General features: G+C 31.1%; 3 protein-coding genes across 4 annotated transcripts; 2 read left to right on the top strand and 1 right to left on the bottom strand.

Moving 5' to 3' along the window:
- Positions 1–6,385: 6,385 nt before the first annotated feature.
- Positions 6,386–12,143, top strand: LOC146952809 (wax ester synthase/diacylglycerol acyltransferase 11-like). 2 transcript variants are annotated; one of them, XM_085706156.1, is made up of 8 exons: positions 6,386–6,568; positions 8,236–8,494; positions 9,142–9,723; positions 10,291–10,357; positions 10,517–10,626; positions 11,167–11,376; positions 11,629–11,766; positions 11,942–12,143. In XM_085706156.1, exons 2-8 carry the CDS (start codon positions 8,312–8,314, stop codon positions 12,107–12,109), a joined length of 1,458 nt encoding a protein of 485 aa, XP_085562282.1. In that variant the 5' UTR covers positions 6,386–6,568; positions 8,236–8,311; the 3' UTR covers positions 12,110–12,143. The 2 variants fall into 2 exon arrangements, with proteins under 2 accessions (XP_085562282.1, XP_085562275.1); XM_085706149.1 differs by having other exon boundaries at positions 10,514–10,626.
- A 1,035-nt stretch (positions 12,144–13,178) lies between these two features.
- Positions 13,179–15,915, bottom strand: LOC146952808 (protein BOBBER 1-like). The gene is made up of 6 exons (XM_085706142.1): positions 15,473–15,915; positions 14,376–14,548; positions 14,155–14,203; positions 13,879–14,045; positions 13,594–13,677; positions 13,179–13,446 (listed from the first exon to the last, which is right to left on the bottom strand). Exons 1-6 carry the CDS (start codon positions 15,831–15,833, stop codon positions 13,408–13,410), a joined length of 873 nt encoding a protein of 290 aa, XP_085562268.1. The 5' UTR covers positions 15,834–15,915; the 3' UTR covers positions 13,179–13,407.
- Positions 15,916–18,907: 2,992 nt separating this feature from the next.
- On the top strand, positions 18,908–21,711 carry LOC146952807 (protein BOBBER 1-like). Its single transcript, XM_085706129.1, has 6 exons — positions 18,908–19,367; positions 20,334–20,506; positions 20,693–20,741; positions 20,850–21,016; positions 21,198–21,281; positions 21,449–21,711. Exons 1-6 carry the CDS (start codon positions 19,001–19,003, stop codon positions 21,485–21,487), a joined length of 879 nt encoding a protein of 292 aa, XP_085562255.1. The 5' UTR covers positions 18,908–19,000; the 3' UTR covers positions 21,488–21,711.
- The last annotated feature ends 334 nt before the right edge of the window (positions 21,712–22,045 follow it).

Genomic DNA, 22,045 nt, shown 5'->3' with positions numbered 1-22,045 from the left:
ACTGGGACGCGAGAGCCATGTCTGAGGCATGCGGCTTCAGTTGTAGGTGCGAGAATTGACTTCTTTCGCCGTTCTTTGAGTGTTTTCCTCTTCCGACTTGCTCTTGGGACCTGAGACAAAATTTCCCCAACTTATACCATCTTCAAAAATTTCTAGAACATCGATAATATTCATTCCATGTCTTTCAAAACTTCTATGAGGTGCCTTGCTTGCCGAATTACACAATTTCTCGATAAAAGATTCCTCAAAACACCTATGAAATTGTTTGGTTTAGGGAAGAAATAAAATTACATGACTCAATTGAAAATATTACAAAATGTCCCTTAAACCATGAGTAACTTGTTTAAAACTCCTCTATAATGACTCAATTGTCTAATAAAATGACTGAAAAACATAATGAAAATAACGTAAGATGAAATTTGAAGAGAGATGAAATGGACTTCTTGCATGTAATAGAAAACTAATTGCAGATGATGATACTAAAACCCATCAAATTCTTCTCCAAATTCATTTTCTTTAGATAAGGAAACTCATCAATCCAACACAAGCATCAACAACTTGCAACAACACTCAGACACACAAGGGACATACAATTTACAAAACCTAATAAACAAAGACCCCAAAGTTCTGTTTATTTACTCATTGAATTTCGTAGCAATTTTTCAATTTCATCTCTTGGGTACACTATTTTTGTCTTCCTCTTGTTTTATTGTTGAATGTAGATTGTATGAAAATGAGGGGTACAAGATGAAGATAAATGGTCTAAGATATTAGACTCTTGTGTTGGTGAAGAAGAATGAATTTGGAAACTATCCCTCTTGTTTTCTGAAAAAAAAAAATTGTGGGGTGAAGTCAAATGATAAAAGGGTAAAATTGGTACTTTTTATGATTTTCAGGAGTAAAAGATTAAATGTAAGGGGTACGGGTATAATTTCCTAGTTTTAATTGATAAATTAACTAGGCCCAAACTATAGGTGGTTTGTTTATAAAATAAGCCCAACTACGATTAGATAGTTAGTTGGTATCTTTCTTAAGGATATGCTTTACTGCACCCCATTTTTGCTAATACATATGTTCTCTATTTTTTCTTCTAAGATACAATTGGTCGAAACTATACATTCAAATGGATTTTTTTTTATGGGTTGTATGGATTTATTCTTCCAAACATCCAAATATAGTTATTATAACACCTTATTTACTTCCTCTAAAAAAAATAACACATCATTATTATTATATGAAATTTCTCATGGTTGATGGTATTTCAATGACCTTCACCATTAAGATTTGAAATTCATGAAATAAACTAGTGATGCAATGAAATTGTGAGTGACTAATCTCATACTGATGGTTGGAATTAATTAATGCATGAAATTGTGCGTATATTTTTTTAAAATGCAATGATTATGGATCGTTACCTTTAACGTCACACAGTATGTAACAGTCTGACCCTACCCTACCAGTCGACGGTGTTTCTTGTGGTCTTCTCGTTGCACATCTCTAGGATAATGTAGTGTGTTTTTTTTTTCTTTCCGCAGGACTTGGACCCGAGACTTAAGGGGTAAATATGATGATCCTTGAACTCCCACTATGGCACTACCAATTGAGCTTCAACAATCATGATACTTACCCCCTAGGGGTTTGGATTTAAATCCAACGGGAAAAAATTGCTGAATCATCTCAAAAATAGAGAAGAATGCGAGAAGACCATAAGTAACATTGTCGTCTATCGGGTGGGGGGGGGGGCATACTAGAATTTACAGTTGCACCAAATTAAGGGCCAAAAGTATAATTGTATGAGCATGGTCTACCATAAATCTTCAACAATAAGTGAGGCCTAAAGCAAGTTTTAATATATAAGATTTTTTTGTGTGTATGCGCGCACGCTCATGTAAGGTCTTTTTGCTTATAAAATTTAATGAAAAATATTTTTTTAGCTGATAGGCCTAACGTGAGAGTTTTAGTAACCTTACCCTTGAACCGTCTTGAGTATGTGTCATGTTTATTTAAAAAAAAAAAAGGACTCTAAACATACACAATCACAAATCGAAGGCCAACACTATAATAGTATGAATCAATTTTATCAAAATGTCTCTAAACATACACATTCAAAGCAATGAGATACTTTGCACTAGGTAAATTATATGAACCCAAAGTAAAAGCAATAAACATTGAGTAAGCTTAGGAAAAGCTTAAAAAACAACACAACAACATTAAAAGTTAAAATTTGTAGGATTTGTTTACCGACTTCTTTGCATACAACCTTCGAACTTGTTTCAGACTGGGCTAAGGCCTAATCTGGGTTAGAATTCAGGTCTAACTGGAAATTGGTGCTCGACGGACCATATTATAGACACACCCTAAATTGCACAGGATCACAGTCCAGACAATCAACATGGACCGTCTAATTCGGATCCAATGTTGTGACTACGTGCAGATCATTACATATGTCCCTTGAAGACACATGTCCTAGTGAAGACCTAAGAGCCAAAATCTTACTTAATTACTCACTCTATATACGTATGTACAGTGTTCGGCCATGCATGTCACATTTTACCATAAAGTTACCTCACTCTCTTGATCTCTCATTGACTTGAGTGTCGGAACACGTGAAGGTACATCACCCCCCTCTGATGGAGAAAGACTCGCGACAGATCACGATGGAATCCTCCCTCTTCACAGTCACAACCAGCTCTCAGACCATCTTTCTCAGATTCAAAAGGATCATAACTTATTGCTAAAGAAAGTAGATTTTCCATTTGAATGTCATCTTTTACACCACCACGGATGGAGCAAAAATCTTTAATTGTTCATCCATATCTAGATCAACTTCTCTTTTGGGACATAATTGGCATATCTAACACTTCACCATATCATGTGAATGTTGTAGTAACTCTCACAATCATGAAACAAGTAAGATGGTCTCAACAACCTAAAAAAGGAGCAACCCACTACAAAAAAGATAACACCACTTATTTCGGTACATTTCAACAGAGTATTATTTCTTTGTAATTATTGGTGTTGGAACTTCAATTCTTCAAAGATATTTATTGCCTATATGAGGCATAATACCATTGGACACATCGCCTTTCCTGTGAACTTGATTTTGTCTCTATTTAAGTACTCGATTTGTACTCCCTCCGTTTCAAAATGAGTGTCGCTTTAGGTGTTTACACACATATTAAGAAATGCAATGATTAAGAGAAAGAGAATGATTATGTTACCAAATTATCCTTATTAACTATTGGTTAGTTTTAAAAGTAATACTTTGGAAGTAGTGTGCAGAGTATTAATTGGAGGGTACAATTGAAAAGAAAAAGTTATTATTGCATTGGAAACTGAAAGCGACACTCATTTTGAAACAAATTTTTTTGGCTAAAGCGACACTCATTTTGAAACGGAGGGAGTATTTTGTATTAGATATATTTGTAGAACGTGGTTGTACAATTCTATGATATTTTCCATTTTGGGAGTTGAAAATTTCCTCTTTCTTAACATGCATGTATGATGAGTTATTTATACATTTTGTTTGTATCCATTTGTTAATTCCTTGTATCGATGAAAATGATGTGTAGGCATCTTCAAAGTAATTTTTAAGATCAGATGAAGTGTTGTTGTTTCAAGAAGGAAGGTGGTGCATTAATAATTGAGCAGTGGGATGCACAAATTACACAAGCAGAAGATGATTTTTGAAAAATCACAATTTTTGACGTGTAGACATTTTTTCAGGAGTTATTTCCTTCAATCATATTGTAGGTTTTATTGTCCCGTGAGCATAGCTCAGTTGGAAGGACAATGCATTATTATATGTAGGGGCCGGGGTTCGAACCCCGGACACCCCATTTATTCACCTTATAAGGTGAATTCTAGCCACTAGGTTACCTGACCAAAAAAAATATTGTAGGTTTTATTGAAAGGTCCGGATCCATTTCGGTGTTATCCATCAAAGGCATGCTTATATTTTTCTACCGGTGGCAAGATAATATTTATCTACATTCAACTATTTTTTACTAGCAATTTTTTTTGATGGTCGAGGTTTGAATCCGGATATTGCATATATTATGCATTGTCCTTACCAACTGAGTTAAGCTCACGGGGACTTTTTTTACTCGCAATTTACTTGTATTTTATTTGTATGCATTCAACTTTTACTTATATTTTTATTAGAATTTTAGTTTGTCCATAATTTATTGCTGCTTTTTCTTTAACATAATTGTTTGAAGCAAAAGAAATCATTGTTGAGTTATTAATCAAATACTCGATTAACTTTCACATTGTTTCGTTGTCGAAGATCTTGCTGGAATCTATGGAAGTGTCCCATTGCCCGTCGTACGGAGGGGGATTGTATCTGCACAAGCGTTCTGATTCCCAAGTCAGATGAGAAACCATGGGGTTGAGAGCTTTGAAGGAAAATAAACTTACTTGGAATTGTAGTGGAGTCCCCTTAATATAGATGAGGAATGCTAGCAACACTCAATTTTGAACACTCTCTCTAGCACTCATTCTTTTCTAATGTGTAAACCCACAATGATTTAAACCAATAAGAGAGTGAGTATTAGAGAGAGTGAGCACTCCTCTTATATAGACACGGGGAAAATGTTGGGTTTGACACCTTATTAGACCTTATGTAATAATTGGGCATGCGTCACAGCGTCAAGTTGATTTGGCCTTTAGCCGGTCCGAAACAAATTGACTTAAAATTTCTGTAAAGATTCATATCAAATTGTATACATTACTTCAAGAATCTTTTTCATGCTTTACTTCATTCATCAATTATTAAGAAAGAATATTTGCAAAACTTTTTAAATAGTCAATTCATCCTCTTGAATATAAAGTCTTTTTTATAAGTCATAACTCAACTGGTAAATGTTAAAATTGCTAGACTGGACATTGTGACTCGAGTTTAAAACACAAATCCTCCACTTATATGTTTGTGAGTTTTCAAGTGGTTATTATCACTATGTTTATATAAAAAAAATGTGAAATCTTTCTAATGACTATATGAGCAAGAACATGTCTTGACTTTTTTTTTTTACCAAAACAACATGTCTTAACTTAAAAAACAAATAGTGGTTGAGTGAGAATCATATATGACTATATGAGGTTTTTCCTATCTACCCGCGATTTTTTAATAGACTCCAATACAATCTTAAACTTTTATATTGAACATAACCCAACCTTCTAAAATCGACTTGTAAATCGGAGATTTCTCCCACTTATAAACTTTTGTTGACACCATACTACACCAAATGTGGCCTCTTAATACAAATCACATAACAATTTAGTAATTAATAATAAAATTATATCCTCTAAAAAAATGAAATAAAATTAAAATAGGCATGGCGTTCTTCATAATCAGGACCAACTTTGCACGGGTGGTTGCGGTTTACCTAAATGTGGCCTTTTAAGTTGTGTTCTTTTTGGCTCTATTTGGGGAATGGTTTTGCATTGGTTAGGCTTTGTTTCAGTTGAACCGGCAGGCATTGTTGATCACTTAAACCAGTTTCGTCATCTTGGGGGATAATATAAGATTTTACGGTTATCATTACATTTGATTTGACTTTCTTGTGTTTCGGTCACATAAAATGAAAGAAATAAAAGAATCTTCAAACACGAGGAGCTTTCCCTAATCATCTTCTTGAGAAAGTTAAGCTACGATCGTTTTGGTGGTTAAAGACAAAATACCCTACTTTTGTTTTTGGCTACCATTTTTTTCCGACAAGATCCTATTTTGTGCTTGGGTGTTATCTCTTAACTTTTGTTTTTTCTATCTCTTTTTTCCCCTCGAACGATTAACTTTGTCTATGTTTTACTTTTTTAATTCATTCTGCCACACCTGCTAGGATGAATTAGTTTGGTGTAATATAATTCATTTTAACTTCTTTAAGAAAAGTTAAAATAGGGACACGTCAACCAAATTTAGGTACATACAATTAATTCAATAGAGATCCCGAGTTATTCTTCTTTGATCACAAAATCAAATTTAGAGTAGTTAAACACACATTGAGGTGCTTCTTTTGATAAATAAAAAAATTGACTTTACATTTTGAAAAAGTTTATCCACTTGTGGATGTACACTATAGATTTGGTCTTGTGAAATGCAAGACTACCTTAGACATCCTAACTAAAATAGTAGCTGAAAAATTAATTAACTTTAGGTGACATAATGGTGGAGTAGAGACCCCGTAATTAAAGGCAAAAGGAAAGATAGAATAAAGAAATCCATGGAGAATTGGCAGTTTGGCACATATTCTAACCTTGATGTGTCCGTCTGCTAGCACATTAAAGGAGCATCGTTGTCAAATATTAGACCTCATTTTTTTTAATTAGGCATATTGTCAACCATGATGTTTGCCATCAAAAGAAGGAAGAAACTCTCCAATGAACTATTCACACACATCACAAGACATAGAGAGTGGTCAGAGAGGATATATCACAACAGAAGAGTTATTAGCAGATCAGAGAAAGATCATTCAAGTTAATTTCATGGACAAAGTTTCTATCATCTTTATCATAAATTGCCCTTGATCCAGACAGATAAAGGCTTCTTGGTCCAGATCAACTTTTTCAGGTTCTTTCCTTCAACACTATTCCTTTTGAAATTGTATAGTATATTTTTGATCATGTATGATTAATTAGTTATGTCTTAGAGGATGATTAATTAGTTCTTAAATAAATAAAACCCTATTGTTTAGTCAAACATATGTATGTATATACACACCCTCCGGTCACTATTATAAGCAAAACTTTGTATTTTAGATTCATTCATTAAATGATGTATGTGGTCCATAATAAAGACCACATACATCATTTAATGAATGAATCTACAATACAAAGTTTTGCTTATAATAGTGACCGGAGGGTGTAGGATATATTTTGAGTTTCTTTTTTATTTTATTATTATTATTATTAAACGGAGAAATATTTCTCTTTCTCAATAACACATCCATTTACCCTCGTAACTTGATTCAGTTGGTAAGGACAATGCATAATGCATAATATATGCAAGGTTCGGAGTTCGAACCCCGGACACCAACAAAAAAGTAACACATCCATTTATAAGTTGTATATTTTTATACTTGTAAATTTTTAATGTTGGAATATTATTACTCTTTTTTTAAGGGAGAATAACATTACTCTTGAATCCTGATAATCTATTATTGTCACCTCTTTCAATATTTTTAATCTCTCATTTTCATGTTATTAATGGGAAACAATTTTGTAAAATCTCTTGTAATTTCTATATTCAGTACAAAATTAAAACATTTTTTAATATATATGAAAATGTCAAAACGACTTATAATAAAATTTTATCTTTTTTATGGAGAAGTTATAAAATTTTGTATCTATTCATCACGGAAGAAAATATGGTGAACTTGTCACTATTGATTTGAAACCATTAGATATGTCATTTAGTTGAATAAATAGGTGGCTGACAAATAAAGAGGTGGGGAAGGGTATTAATTTATAGGGTGTTGTTAATGAGTATCTCCGGAACACGCTTTAAGTATTTTAAATTAAATAATTATTCAATTTTCAATTTTGAAGCAATTTGTTACATAAATTTTCACAAAAAATTACCATTTAAAATCCTTAATTAATGTCGAAATACTAGTTAACATTTCCCTGGTATATATTATTGTGAAAATCTCTCGGACCAAGTTTCTCTCTACATATATCATTATCCAAATAAATATTCTAAAAAAATCCTATAAGTAGGGATGGAAAAACTATATATATTCTAATAGTTTAAATTTTTAGATATTCTATCAACCAATGAAGGTTGAGTTAAAAATATCAAAAGTTGTTGAAAATTAGATGTCAAAATATCATTCCTCTAAAGGAAAAAGACTGTCACAACATGATAAATCAATGTTTAATTTACACCTGAAAGATATCGGATACTTCTCGAATAGAAATAACTTCAGTGGAGAAAACATAAATTATCATCTCACCCAAGCATTAGTTAATGCTGATAGGTTGGTCCATTTTATTACCCTAAAGAAAAAGATAGATTGCTGCATCTATTTTGGCTCACATTGATTGTTGACCACTACAGTTAGTATCTTATATGTTACCCAACCACATGTATGGATATATGTACTATTCTTTAATTTGTGTATTTGTGTACAGCCTAATTCTCCACCAACCCACCGACGTTTTAAATGACATAAATATAATATTAATTTTCCTGAAAATTTCATTAATTTTGGGTATTTTGATCACAATAATAAGCAGGCACATATATATGTACATGTGTCCTATCCAAATAGTTGTCTTGAGGGTTGTGTAAGCATCATATTATTATAACAACATGGCATGTTCAAGAGAAGGTGGTGGTGAACCACTGAGTCCAGCTGCAAGGTTGTTCCATTCACCATCCTTTAACTGTTATGTGATTGCCATCATTGGTTGCAAGACTAGTATCAATCCTCAAGTCATTAGAGAAGGTTTATGTCAAACTCTTCTTAAGCATCCTAGGTTCACCAGCAAGCTTGTAAGTCACATACTATCCAACCCTTTGTTTTTGTATATTTTATGTGTTTAGTTAGAATTTTAAAAAACCATGATTTATTATAAAGAGTGAGAATTATAGTTTTTTTTTTTTTTTTGAGAGAGTGAGAATTATAGTTAACTACATTTCAAATACACAGTTGTATTTTTTACTATAAAGTACATTTTTTTTACTGAAATTATAGCAACTATTTATGTTGAGTAGTGGAATGCATTTTTTTTTTACTGAAACCAATTACAACAAGAGAACCAAAATAGAATATTGAACAAATCAGAAAACAATTTTAAAAAAGAAGCATAATTAAATTAAAACATAGATAAGAGAAGAAGGCAAATACCACGTGGTTGATACATACTCCAAGTGAGAAGAAACAAGATCAAACATAAGACAATTGAATAGTCCTATTGGTCCCTTGTTTTCACATTCTATTTAATCTCTTAATTTCTCTAGTTTTCTCTTCTCAAGTAGAAAATTTATGTAACATTACAACACTTATACACATACTTGTAACATATTTTGAAACAAAGAAAATAAACAAACAAACTACAATGAGAAATATTTAGTCTTATATTTTATGGTTTATGTTTCTCGCATGGCCAAATCTTTCAATTTCTTGTTACAAATTTCAGGTTAAGAAAGGGAGGAAAACTAGATGGACACAAACAACAATTGACCTAGACAACCATATCATAGTACCTCAAATAGATTCCAAAATTGATTTCCCAGATAGATTTGTTGAGGACTACATTTCCAATTTCACAAAAACACCATTAGACATATCCAAACCACTATGGGAATTACATCTCCTCAACATCAAAACCTCAAATGCAGAATCAATTGGAATATTTAGAATCCACCATTCACTTGGTGATGGTACCTCTCTCATATCACTTCTCATTGCAGCTACTCGCAAAACTTCGGACCCTAATGCATTACCAACCGTGCCTACAACGCGTAAGAGAGATGACTCTAGCTCAAATGTACATAATTGTTCGATTATTGTCTCATTTTGGTTGAGTATTTTGTGGGGGTTGAGATTGATTTGGAACACTATTGTGGATGTTTTGTTGCTTGTTTTGACTATATTGTTCTTTAAGGATACACATACTCCTTTGAAAGGTGCACATGGGGTTGAGCTCAATACCAAGAGATTTGTGTATCGTATGGTTAGTATGGATGACATTAAGTTCGTCAAGACTGAAATGAAAACGGTAAGTCAATTTTCTTATTTCCATTGATAAATCTATAACCAAGTACAATGTTTTATTTTTGTTAATTTTTATTGTATTTATGTGTAACAATCTAGATGTGTCAGGTGTCTCGCACGTGACACTAAGATATGATTGCATCAAATCAATTTAATATCTTAGAAAAATTATTATCGATGTGTATGTGTTAGTGATGTCTCTAGTGTGTGTTAATTGTTTGTGCATCATATATATAGAGAATTATTGGGATTATGTGCAATCAATAATATCATGCAATAATTCTCATTTCAGTGGTCATTAGATCAGTCTAGATTTCAAACTTGACATTTTAGATTTAAAAGGAAAATCAAAATCCGACAATGAAATTTAAATTGTTTGATTTTGATTTAATGACCACTTTTGAGCTCATTAAAAGAATGTGTGAGATAGTGAGTGTCGGCAATCTAAGTCCTACCTATTTAACAATGCTAATGCAAAATTACTACTACACATATATCTTCAATCTAAAAAACATTAATGGAGGTTTTCTGATTATTGTATATGTAATTATGATAAATGTTGATTAACTAGACCATCAATGACGTTTTGTTGGGGTTGACACAAGCTGGTATCGCTCGCTACTTGAATAGGGAATATGGTAAGCTTCTATATCTTTTTTCTTTCTAATTCAGCTTTTTCTCAAACTTAATTTACATTGCTATTATTAGTTAAACTTAAACTATTCTTATCTACTAAAACTACCTAGCTAATGTTTCAAATTAATCATTTGTAACCTATGTTATACTCCTTTGAGTAGGTGTGAAAAATGCAAATGACGGTGCTGCAAAGCATCAGAGTAAAATCCCCAAGAACATTCGTCTCAGAGCATCAATTCTTGTTAACATCAGGCCTTCTCCTGGAATACAGGTAGATTTTATTTCTAAATTAATTGATTTTTAGATATTTATTTTTCTATACATCTAATCTAATGAACTTCATATTCAAAACATATAGATTTGGCCATACCTGTAATTTTACCAAGACAGTCTTTAATATTCTAATATGAAGTAGTATTTCAAATTAGAAAATTCAGGATTTCTCTTGAAAAATTTCTCTCTTACGTAAACACTATTTTTTTTACTGATTGAAATATATATATGTGTCACGCTCTATGATTCACATGAATTTCATTCAATAATTAATAGAGGGTTTGCATATTTTCTTGTAAATTTTATGGTTCCATTTTATATACTTTTCTATAACTCATAAGTTGTTACACATATGTAGTCCTTCTACTTTTCTTATGATTAATTTTAATTTCTATAGCAATAAATAGTTTCAACCAATGAATCATTGCTTTCTTTTTCCTGAACTAATGAATCATTGCTAGTGGTTAATTAACTCACACATTATGTTGTCATCAACAAAAATAATAAAAAAATTGCACTCATACATTATGTTAATTAGGATCTAGCAGATATGATGGCTGAGAAAGGAAAAGCCAGATGGGGTAATCAGATGGGGTATGTAATCTGCCCTTTTGCCATTGCTTTACAAGAAGATCCATTGGAATATGTTCGTCAAGCTAAGGCCACAATTGATCGAAAAAAACAATCATTGGAAGCTATTTGCTCTTATGCTTGTGCAAAATTGGTACTCAATTTACTTGGAGTTAAGGTATATATTGACAACAACTTGTGTCAAGTTGTCTTATCTAACCATCTAACTAAATATTATTTTAGAAATCAGACATCGAACCGATGAGACCTCTAAATCATGGTTCCATTGTATAAAAATGAGATTGTGATTGAACGGCCAAAATAGTCAAACTTGTAGAAAATATTAGTATCTCCATGTTGAACTAGTGTTTTCATTCTTGTATTTTAAGTACTTTGGAAAATATTTCTTACAACTAGAACTTTCATGTAGATTGCTGGTGCCATAACAAGAAGAGTTCTCTTTCACACTACTATGGCTTTTTCTAATGTACCTGGTCCAGTGGAAGAAATTAGCTTCTATGGACATCCTGTTTCATTTATTGCTCCAAGTGTATATGGACACCCACATGTAAGCTTACATTTCTTACAATCATTATTATTTTGGGGTGGTGTGAATAGAAAGTGGTACTACCCCTCTCTCTAAATTATAGTAGTATCTTTTAACATGTTTTGGGGTGGAGCAAGACTTTTTGAGTTTTTCATTGTCCTCTCATTAAATTAAAACCTTTTAATTTCTTTTGCAGGCACTAACCATTCATTTTCAGAGTTACGCCAGCCAGATGACCATTTCTATGGCAGTGGATCCAACAATAATTCCAGATCCTTATCTCTTGTGTGATGATCTTGAAGAATCACTCAAACTCATTTGTGATAATGTTGTTAAGAAAAGGCACATTGCTGAAATTATTTAGGATTAAAGAATTTTAATTACGAGCTCCTATAAAACTTTGCAATTATCATCAAGTTATTTTAAAATTGGCTTAACAAATAAAGTTATTTAAAAAACGTATAATTTTGTTAAAAAACTTCATAAAATGTATCCGTAAAAAAGTAAATTTCATAACATGTAGTCCCTTAGCTCTTTTTAAATATCGTTTGACTACGAATCTAATATTTTTTATTTTGTTTTGACAGTTAAAATTACGATTTGTCAATTATACTCACTCTCAATTACTCTTGGTTACTCTTTTTCAATAAAATTAATAATTTGATTTGTAAAATTAAGACTATTGACAATAGTTTGTTCCCGGAGAGATGTATACAAATTATTAAAATAAATACCTTTTGTAATTATATACAATTTTCAATTGTATCCAAAATAGTGACAATGTTTACTTAACATGCATAAAGTGGGGTTACATACAATGTTTACATCAACTAAGTTTACATATTATAAAATTATGTTTATAAAATCTGAATTTTGAAGACGTGTAAACTTAGATTTCATACATTTTTGAGGTGTGAGTATGTGACTAAAAAAATATTGAATCAAAATCAACATATATAAAATACATATTGCACCCTTCACAGAACCCTTTTGGTTATTATATTTTTTCTTATAACTATGATTGATGTTCAAGACGCTTTTTGTTATTATATTTTGTCTCATTTCTACTATTGATTGCTATATTACAAGTTAAGATGAGATTTGCCAAAAGACTAAGAAAATAGATATCATTCGCCAAAAGATAAATAGACGAGATAAATAGACAAACACAATCGCATTGACTTTGATACATTTGAAGTGCATTCACGATTATGTACTATATCCATAATAAGGGTTATTTTCTATCATGACTTTCATGTATAATCACACCATTGAATAGAAAAATGTTTTTCATGTATATAATCTCACCGTTGAATAGAAAAAAGTGAGATGGTTATTAACATAAAAAATTAAATGGTGGATTCCCGTTTTATTTATTTTTTATCAAAACTTAGTTTTATTTATTTTTATACGCAGGAATAGATAAAACATAGTTTGATTCAATGGAAACTTTTTCTCACTGTTACTCGAAGCATGATATAAAACTGTAAAATATGTTCAACCCAATGTGATTTAACCAAACATAAACCAGGATGGTACAAGAAGTCTAGAACTATGTCAAAACATGTACACAAAAGATTGTCCCAAAAGGTAATTCAAAAGAGATATATGAAATATTTTCAGCACCAACGTTGAAGAGCACGACAAAATCATAGCACCGTTTTACTGAAACTTTGCACTCGAGAAGTCCATATTAGGATGCTGCAAAACATAAAATAAAATTTAGATAAGCAACTTAATTAAGGGCTTGTAAGATAAAAACTTAAGAAGCTTATATATAGATATGTTACAAGTTGTTTCCATAGAAAATGAGAAGACAGAAAATGAGTACAAAAATCAAAGGTTCACCTGGCTCATAAATTTCTTCATCATTTCCTCTTTCTGAATCTCCTCGCTTGTAGGAAGGCCCATAGACTTTTGCCTCTGATCAAACTGTGGAACAATACAACATAACATTAAACCAAGTCATCTCAAATGGATTGGGTGACATTCATCTTGAATCAACCATACCAAATAACTAGAATGAGTAACTCATTTAAGTGCGACGGGATTACACGAAATAAAAACGATGACAAATTCAAAAACAAATGCAAGTTATATAAGTAACTGAAGTAACAAAAATCAACTAGTTACCATCATCTTTTCAACAGTCATTCGAGTCTCGGAATCCAGGTCACCAAGTTTGCTGCTTGCAGGTTCAACTTTTTGGGTGTTAATTTCAGGATCACCCTTAACAAGACATTTCCACCAGTCCATTTGATCATGCTTGGTTAAAAGAATAGAAACTGTATTCTGATCCTCTGCAAATATAAGGTTTAAAATAATAATTAACACACAAACAAAAGAATAGAAACTGTATTTCTGATTGTAACAGGAATTTTCTACAAAGACAATTTAGTAGTTTCATACCTATGCTCCAATAACATTCATCAGGCTTGATAGATTTATATAGCTCCCTCTGAGAAATTTAAAAATCATCAATCAGCAAAGGTATCATAAAAACTTCAAACAAACTAAAAATGTCCAACTCAAAACAGAAAGCACCAATGACCATCAATTATAAAAAGAATAAAACAAACAAATGTCATGTATCTTTTAACAGTAACTCCTATAACTGAGTAAATGCTTACATCAATAATTGATGGCTGCCCTTTGAGACCAACTTTTAGATGGTTCTTCTTAATCTCACAGATGACAAACCCTGATTTCGTTCCATTTGGCACCGGAACATTCACATTGAGCTCTTGCAAAGTTTGAGTCCAGGAATACTTCTCCAAATCCATACCATTACCCTGATTTGGTGCTGTCCATTATAAAAAAACAGAATTAATACCACCACGCCATCAAATTAGAGAGGGAAGAAAAGGACAGAACACTAATGTCAAAGTCTATTAGTAGTCCCAGTCTTGGTATTTAACAAATTATACTCAGATCCATGGTTCGGATTCAGATTGATGGGGGAGTGGAAGTGGATCCAATTGTAATAGACCGGTGTTTTCCATTACCAATCCACTGCAGGATAAGTGGTACATATTTAGTTATGTGAGAGACGCACACTCTAGGGTATGTCTGTTAGAAATTCAAGTGTGTATGGATTAGTCCATAAAATTAACATACTTTCTCCTGTCACTATTATAAGCACATATTCATTTTTTAAGTTTATTGAATAACTAATGTATTTAGACTATCAATAGTCTAGATACATCGTTAATTCAATCAACTTATAAGTTGCTTACAATAGTGTATAAAAAAAGTGATTTGTATATTCAATTCTATTCAATGTTTTGGACGGATATGTGGTATCATGATCTTTTCACGGATGGTCCTGATCATTAGCCTATTGTTTATGATTCTACATCACTATAAATATTCATAAACTACTTAAAAATTAACAATTTTCAGGATCAAGAATCAACATCATCATAGATGACTCATAGTATCATCATATAGCTTATTGTCTATGATTCTCCATTACCATTACACTATAAAACCCTAAATTAATTAACAATTAACATTCTCATCTCAACAATCAATATATAACTCATATTCTTTTATTTATTTTTTTGGTACGACATATAACTCATATTCTAATCACATAAATTTCAACCATCATAACAAACAATTTTCAATAATAATTACAATGCTTAAGAAAAATATAAACAATAATTAAATTTTAAAAAAAAAAAAAACTAGGGCAAAGAATGAAATTCGTTAATCTCTTACGTACCAGCCTTCTCATCAATCTTCTCGGTCGCCGCCCCGGACTTCTTATCGTTCAATTTTTTCTCAGCAGCAGCCTTTGCTTTCTCCTTGGCAGCAATCTTAGCCTTCTCTGCAGCAACAGCCTTAGCTTTCTTCACCTTCGCAGCGCGAACTGCAGACAAAACCACCTTCTCGGCAGAATCCTTATCGAAGAAATCAGTGCTTTCCTTAGCGATGAAGTCGAATACCTTTTCAAGAAAAGCGGTTGGATTTGAAGGATCAAAGGTGGAAGAGAAGGGAACAGGTTTTGAGGGTTTTGGTTGAGAAGATGATGATGATGATGTTTTGGTTTGGTTATCGTCTTGGTAATCGGAGATGATCGCCATTGTCGATTGAGTTTGTTAGGGTTTGAAGAGAGAATGCGGAGAAAAAGAGAAGAGTGAATTTTGAGAGTTTTCAAGTGATGTGAAGAAAACATGCTTGAAGGGTTTTGATATATATAGTAGAAAACATGCACTTCTAGAAACTTCAGAATCTATGTTTTTCTCGGTATGCCCAAGCCCGGTTAGATGGTAAGTTTGTTTTAAAATTTATTTTCAATTTTCAAAAGATATCTTTTATTTTTATTTTTTGACTTTTTTATTTTCAAAAAGATATCTCAAAGAAAATGCTAATAAACGTCTTGAGGTATCACTGGGGAAAAGACAAGCGTATCCGTCTTTCCGCTCTTTTTATTGCGCTAACGTTTGAAAATTATTAACTGTATTTTTTTTATTAAATCTTGATTTTGATTAAAACTAACAATATAAATGTTTGTTGCTTTCAAGTTATAACAAATCAAACTAATCATGATTATTTATTTCAATGACACCAACAATATAACAAAAAAAAATATAGTCTAAATTCTTTTTTTAATGACACCAACAAAAATCTTTATTATAGAAAAAATTGTTTAAGGGTATAATCGGGATAACGAAAAAGTAAGTATAAATATACTCATCTAGTTTGTTACACTTTTTAAATGATAAAGGAAAAAAAATATAGACATATATATTTATATCGTGTTTGTTACATTTGTTTTAAATATTTAAATTTATTCTTATCTATTTGTTAATTACATATGTGATTTGTGTTGAAAATTGAGGGTATTTTTGGAAAGAAAAATCCAACCCAAAAGTGTTGAAAGGGGTAGTTTTCTTTATATATACTAGCGTAAAGACGGGCACCCACGTGCCTATCTTTTCACTCTTTTTATTATGCTAACATTTGAAAATTATATATGAACGGTGTTTTTTTTATAAAATTTTGATTTTTGATTAAAAAGTAAAAATATAAATGTTTTATTCCTTTCAAGTTATAACAAACCAAACTAACCATAATTATATATTTCAAAGACACCAACAATATAACAAAAAACATATAATCTAAATTTTTTTTTAACGACACCAACAACAATCTTTATTATAGCTTGTCAAAAAAACAATCTTTATTATAGAAAAAGTTGTTTAAGAGTATAATTCAGATAATGAAAAAGTAAGTATAAATATACTCATCTAGTTTGTTACATTTTTTAAATGATAAAGTAAAAAAACCAAACATATATATATATATATATATATATATATATGTTCGTATCGTGTTTGTTACACTTTTATTTTAATATTTAAATTTATTCTTATTTACATGTGTTACTTATATTTAAAATTGAGGGATTTTTGTAAAGAGAAAAAGTCAGTCCAAAAGAGATGAAAGGGTTTTTTTTTTTTCTTTATATATAATATAGATATTGTTTGTTTTAATATATATTGTTACACAACAAAAATCATGTTTATTATACTTGTTTTAATATTTAATTTTATTCTTATCTATTTGTTACATGTGTTATTTGTATTGAAAATTGAGAGTATTTTTAAAAGAAAAAATCCAGCCAAAAAATGTTGAAAGAGGTAGTTTTATTTATATATAGTATAGATAGTAAGTATAGATAAGTGATAAGTGTTTATAAAAATGTGTGAATTTAAAACGTTCAAAATCAAAAATTTAGATTTTTTTAAAAATAATTATTTAATTTAAAATGTTTATAGATTATCTCAGATGCACTGGTCAGTACAGACTCGTGTTTTAATGGTATTTGAAAGAGAGAAAAATTCTTTGATTTTTTTACGGAAAAGATATTTTAATTTTTTTTTTGAAGGGAGAAAAGATATTTTAATTAAAAAGTGAGTTTATTTCAATTAAATAGATATGGTTTTCTTTAATGTAACATACTTAATTGAAGAAATTAGGCCAAATGGTATTTTAATAAAGATGGTGAGTAAAAGAGGAGCTTATCAGGTTTATACTTCACCCCAAAAAAAAAAAAAGAACTTATCTTCTATGTTTTTTTTTTTTTTTATCTTTGATGTATATTTAAAAAAAAATACAAAGAACTTTTTACACTACCAAAAAAAAAAAGATACAAAGAACTTTTCAAAGAGGGGAACATTAAATCCAAATTCTTTCAGGGAGTTATGTGTAGCAGAGAAAAACATGTGATATTCGATTTTGTTGTGAACGGTGAGAGAATTGAGGGAGTAAATAATGTTTGAGAAGTTTTTTTTGCTCATTTTGACAATCACTTCAAATTTGTTCCGTTAGTGCGACTAGGTGTGGAAAATTTCTAGTTTAAAACTTTCATATTTATGGATATGTCTCAACTTGAGATTCTCTTTAGTGAGGAAGAGGTGAAGAGGGCAGTGTGAGATTGTGATAGTTTCAAACATACATTCGAATGACATCAATTTCGGTTTCGTCAAGGATTTTTGGATCGAGTTGAAATATGATATTACGAGGTTCATTACTTATTTTTATAGTAACAGAAAGCTGATGAAAGGTTTTAACTGCACCTTTATTTTTAAATTGGACTGGATGCGAACAATTTACTACCACATCATCTCATCATATGGTCAAAATCATGAATTGATAAAAATTAAAATGAAAGACCAAATTTGGGCAATTAGAAATTGAGGGCAAAATTAAGGTTTTTCCAAAATAAGAGGATAAAATTGCATTTAAACCTATATATTTTTTTTAGAAATAATATTATATAATTTGAATGAAATAATAAAAAAAATCGTAAAATATCTCCAACTATGATTTTAAAAGTTCGTCTCATCTACTTTTAAAAAATTCCTTATCTGCTTTTTATACATAATAAAAATAAGCTCATTATTTAATTAATATACTTTTTCATAAAAAGTAAAGATATATTTCTTTTTTTTTTTTCAAAAGAAAATTAAATTATCCTTCTAAAAATATTTAGTCAAAAAATAAAATAAATCTTTTTGAAAATATATTTGAAACTAATTAACTTACTCGTTTGATAACGAAGATTGAGACTGAAACTATATTATTGGACCGATAAAAACGTAACGTAGGGTTTCACATCGTTTTCTATATAAATAAATCAAAAACCCTTGAGTTATTTGATCTTTGCAAAATCTTGAACTTCTTCAGTCTCCTCTACTTTCTTTCTCAAACTTCTTTCAATCGGTTAACAAAGAAAAACTCAACAATGGCGATCATCTCCGATTACCAAGACGAAAACCAAACCAAAAATTCATCATCATCTTCTCAACCAAAACCTTCAAAAACCATTCCCTTCTCTTCCACCTTTGATCCTTCAAAACCAACTGCTTTTCTTGAAAAGGTATTCGACTTCATCGCTAAGGAAAGTACCGATTTCTTCGATAAGGATTCGGCTGAGAAGGTGGTTTTGTCCGCAGTTCGCGCTGCGAAGGTAAAGAAAGCTAAGGCTGTTGCTGCCGAGAAGGCTAAGATTGCTGCCCAGGAGAAAGCAAAGGCTGCTGCCGAGAAAAAATTGAATGATGAGAAGTCCGGGGCGGCTACGGAGAAGAAAGATGGGGACAGTAGCTTAGCAGGTAAGAAAATTACGAATTTCATTGTTTGCCCTAGTTATTTTTTTATTTGTTTGATTATTACTTATTTTTTGTTTCAATTGTTATTGAACTATATATTAGTTATGATCATTGTGTTATTGATGTGTTGTTGAGTATTTTAGAATGTTTTTTTATGAATGATAACAATTGTGGCTGGTTGACATTTTTATATGATTATAACATGTGTTTTGATACTAATTCTTGTGCTGAGAATGTTAATTGTTTATTAATTTCATGGTTTTTATTGTAATGGAGAATCATAGAAAGTAGGATAATGATCTATGAAACACTCACAAATATGCACAAGACACCTAAAAATTAATAAGCGAATGAATTTATTGAACTTATCACATTTGTCCTACACATGTTAGACATCGTAGATGTCATCCATCATAAGTGTCGGTGCTATAGAGCTGATGACCTAGACCATGCATCAACAAATCACGATATACTGTGATGAAGCTAGCCGGAATTTTAGGAGTGGGGCAAATCACAATTTACTGTGACGAAGAGCTAGAATTTTAGGAGTGGGACAAACATAAAAGAAAAAATTCATTGATACAATGATCTATACATTTGGATCAACTTCCACTCCTCTATCAAATCCGAACCATGGATTTGATACTGTTTGTTGAGTGAATTTTGGAGAGAACGATAAGCAATAACCGTTTAAATACTAGGAACCCCAAGAGACTTTGACATTTGTGTTCTATCTTTTTCTCTTCCTCTCTAATTTGATGATGCGTGATGGAATCAATTCTGTGTTTTATATTGTAAAGTTATCCAAATGATGATGGCGTGATTTCATTGTCTTTTTTGTTGGTGTCATTGCCATTCTATATCACTTAACTCTTCATTAGCTACTGGAATAGTAACAAATAACACTAAATGGTTATCAACTTTGCATTTTAAGGTTTTTTTTACACCTTAGTTCTTTATAATGAACAGCTCCAAATCAGGGTAATGGTATGGATTTGGAGAAATATTCCTGGACTCAAACTTTGCAAGAGCTCAATGTGAATGTTCCGGTTCCAAACGGAACAAAGTCAGGGTTTGTCATCTGTGAGATAAAGAAGAATCATCTAAAAGTTGGACTCAAAGGGCAGCCTCCAATTATCGATGTAAGCTTTTACTAATTTATATATTCGCAGTTACTATTGGGAGATATATCTTATCTGTGACATACATTTCTGTTATTTTTCGAAATTGATTGATCGTTCCTAATTTGTCTTTCATTCTGTAATTTTTAATTTGTTTAAAGTTTTTGTGATGTCTGTGCTAATTCATCATGATTTTAAATTTCCTAGGGGGAGCTGTATAAATCTATCAAGCCTGATGAGTGTTATTGGAGCATAGGTATTAGACTTGTGGAAAATCCTTTTTTATGTGACCATAATTCCATGATGGATTTGATACTTTTAAATTTTGGTGTTTTGCTAATTATTTTGAAAACTATGTTTGCAGAGGATCAAAGTACAGTTTCTATTCTTTTAACCAAACATGATCAAATGGACTGGTGGAAATGTTTGGTAAAGGGTGATCCTCTAATTAACACCCAAAAAGTTGAACCTGCAAGCAGCAAACTTGGTGACCTGGATTCCGAGACTCGAATGACTGTTGAAAAGATGATGGTAACTAGTTTGTTTTTGAATATGTCGTCTTATTTATTTCGCATGATTCGTCTTGACTAATTAAATTTGTGGATGAACACATTGAGCCTTGTGACAGACAGATTTAGATAGTGTTGTTTTGGAGTTTTTAAGGATTGTTTTTACTAGTAGGGTTTTAATGTTATCTTGCATTGTTCAACAGTTTGATCAGAGACAGAAGTCTATGGGCCTTCCTACAAGTGAGGAGATCCAGAAACAGGAAATGATGAAGAAATTTATGAGTCAGGTAAGCCGTTGATCTATTGACGTAAACATTTGTGAGATTCTTTCGGACAGCTTATGTAAACAGCTTGTGACATATGTATAAATTGTTTATAACTTATACGAAAACAGCACTTTTATAACAAGTTTTATGTTTAATTAAGTTGCTTATCTTGATTTTATGTTTTGCAGCATCCTGACATGGACTTCTCTGGTGCAAGATTATCTTAGAATGGTGCTATCTTCAAGCTCTTTTTGATTGACTACATACACAAGATATCTTCAACCTTGGTGCTGAAAAATTTACATCTTTTTTTTGAAATACATTTTGGGATAATTTTAGTGATAACAACTATCGATGTTTAGTGAACATATTTTAGAGTTTTATATCATGGATTGAGTAGCAGTAAGACAAAGTTATTTTTACATTGAATCAAACTAAGTTTTATGTGTTTCGACATCTTCTTAATAAAAAAAATTAAATAATACGAAATTACAATCTAGCAGTGATTTCGTGCTCATTTTGATTGAATGCATATAGAAGCTACCTTCAACGTTGGTACTCAAAATATACACATCTCTTTTGAAATACCATTTGAGATCATCGTTATATACATGTTTTGACATATTGCTTGGTGTGAAATCACGATTTCACATTTGCTTAACATATTTTAGAGTCTTATAACATGCTTTGAGTAACAAGAAGAAAAAGTTGATTCTCCAACCAAAAGAAAACTATATATGGTACATGTATTCCTGCGTAAAAATAAAAGAAACCAAAGTTTTATA

The sequence above is a fragment of the Medicago sativa genome, chromosome 1 (assembly GCF_051527215.1).
Source record: "Medicago sativa cultivar Bolivia chromosome 1, Bolivia_mono, whole genome shotgun sequence".
In the NCBI taxonomy this organism is placed as follows: domain Eukaryota; kingdom Viridiplantae; phylum Streptophyta; class Magnoliopsida; order Fabales; family Fabaceae; genus Medicago; species Medicago sativa.
Note: the sequence above shows the minus strand (reverse complement) of the source record. Positions and strands in the feature narration are given on the sequence as shown.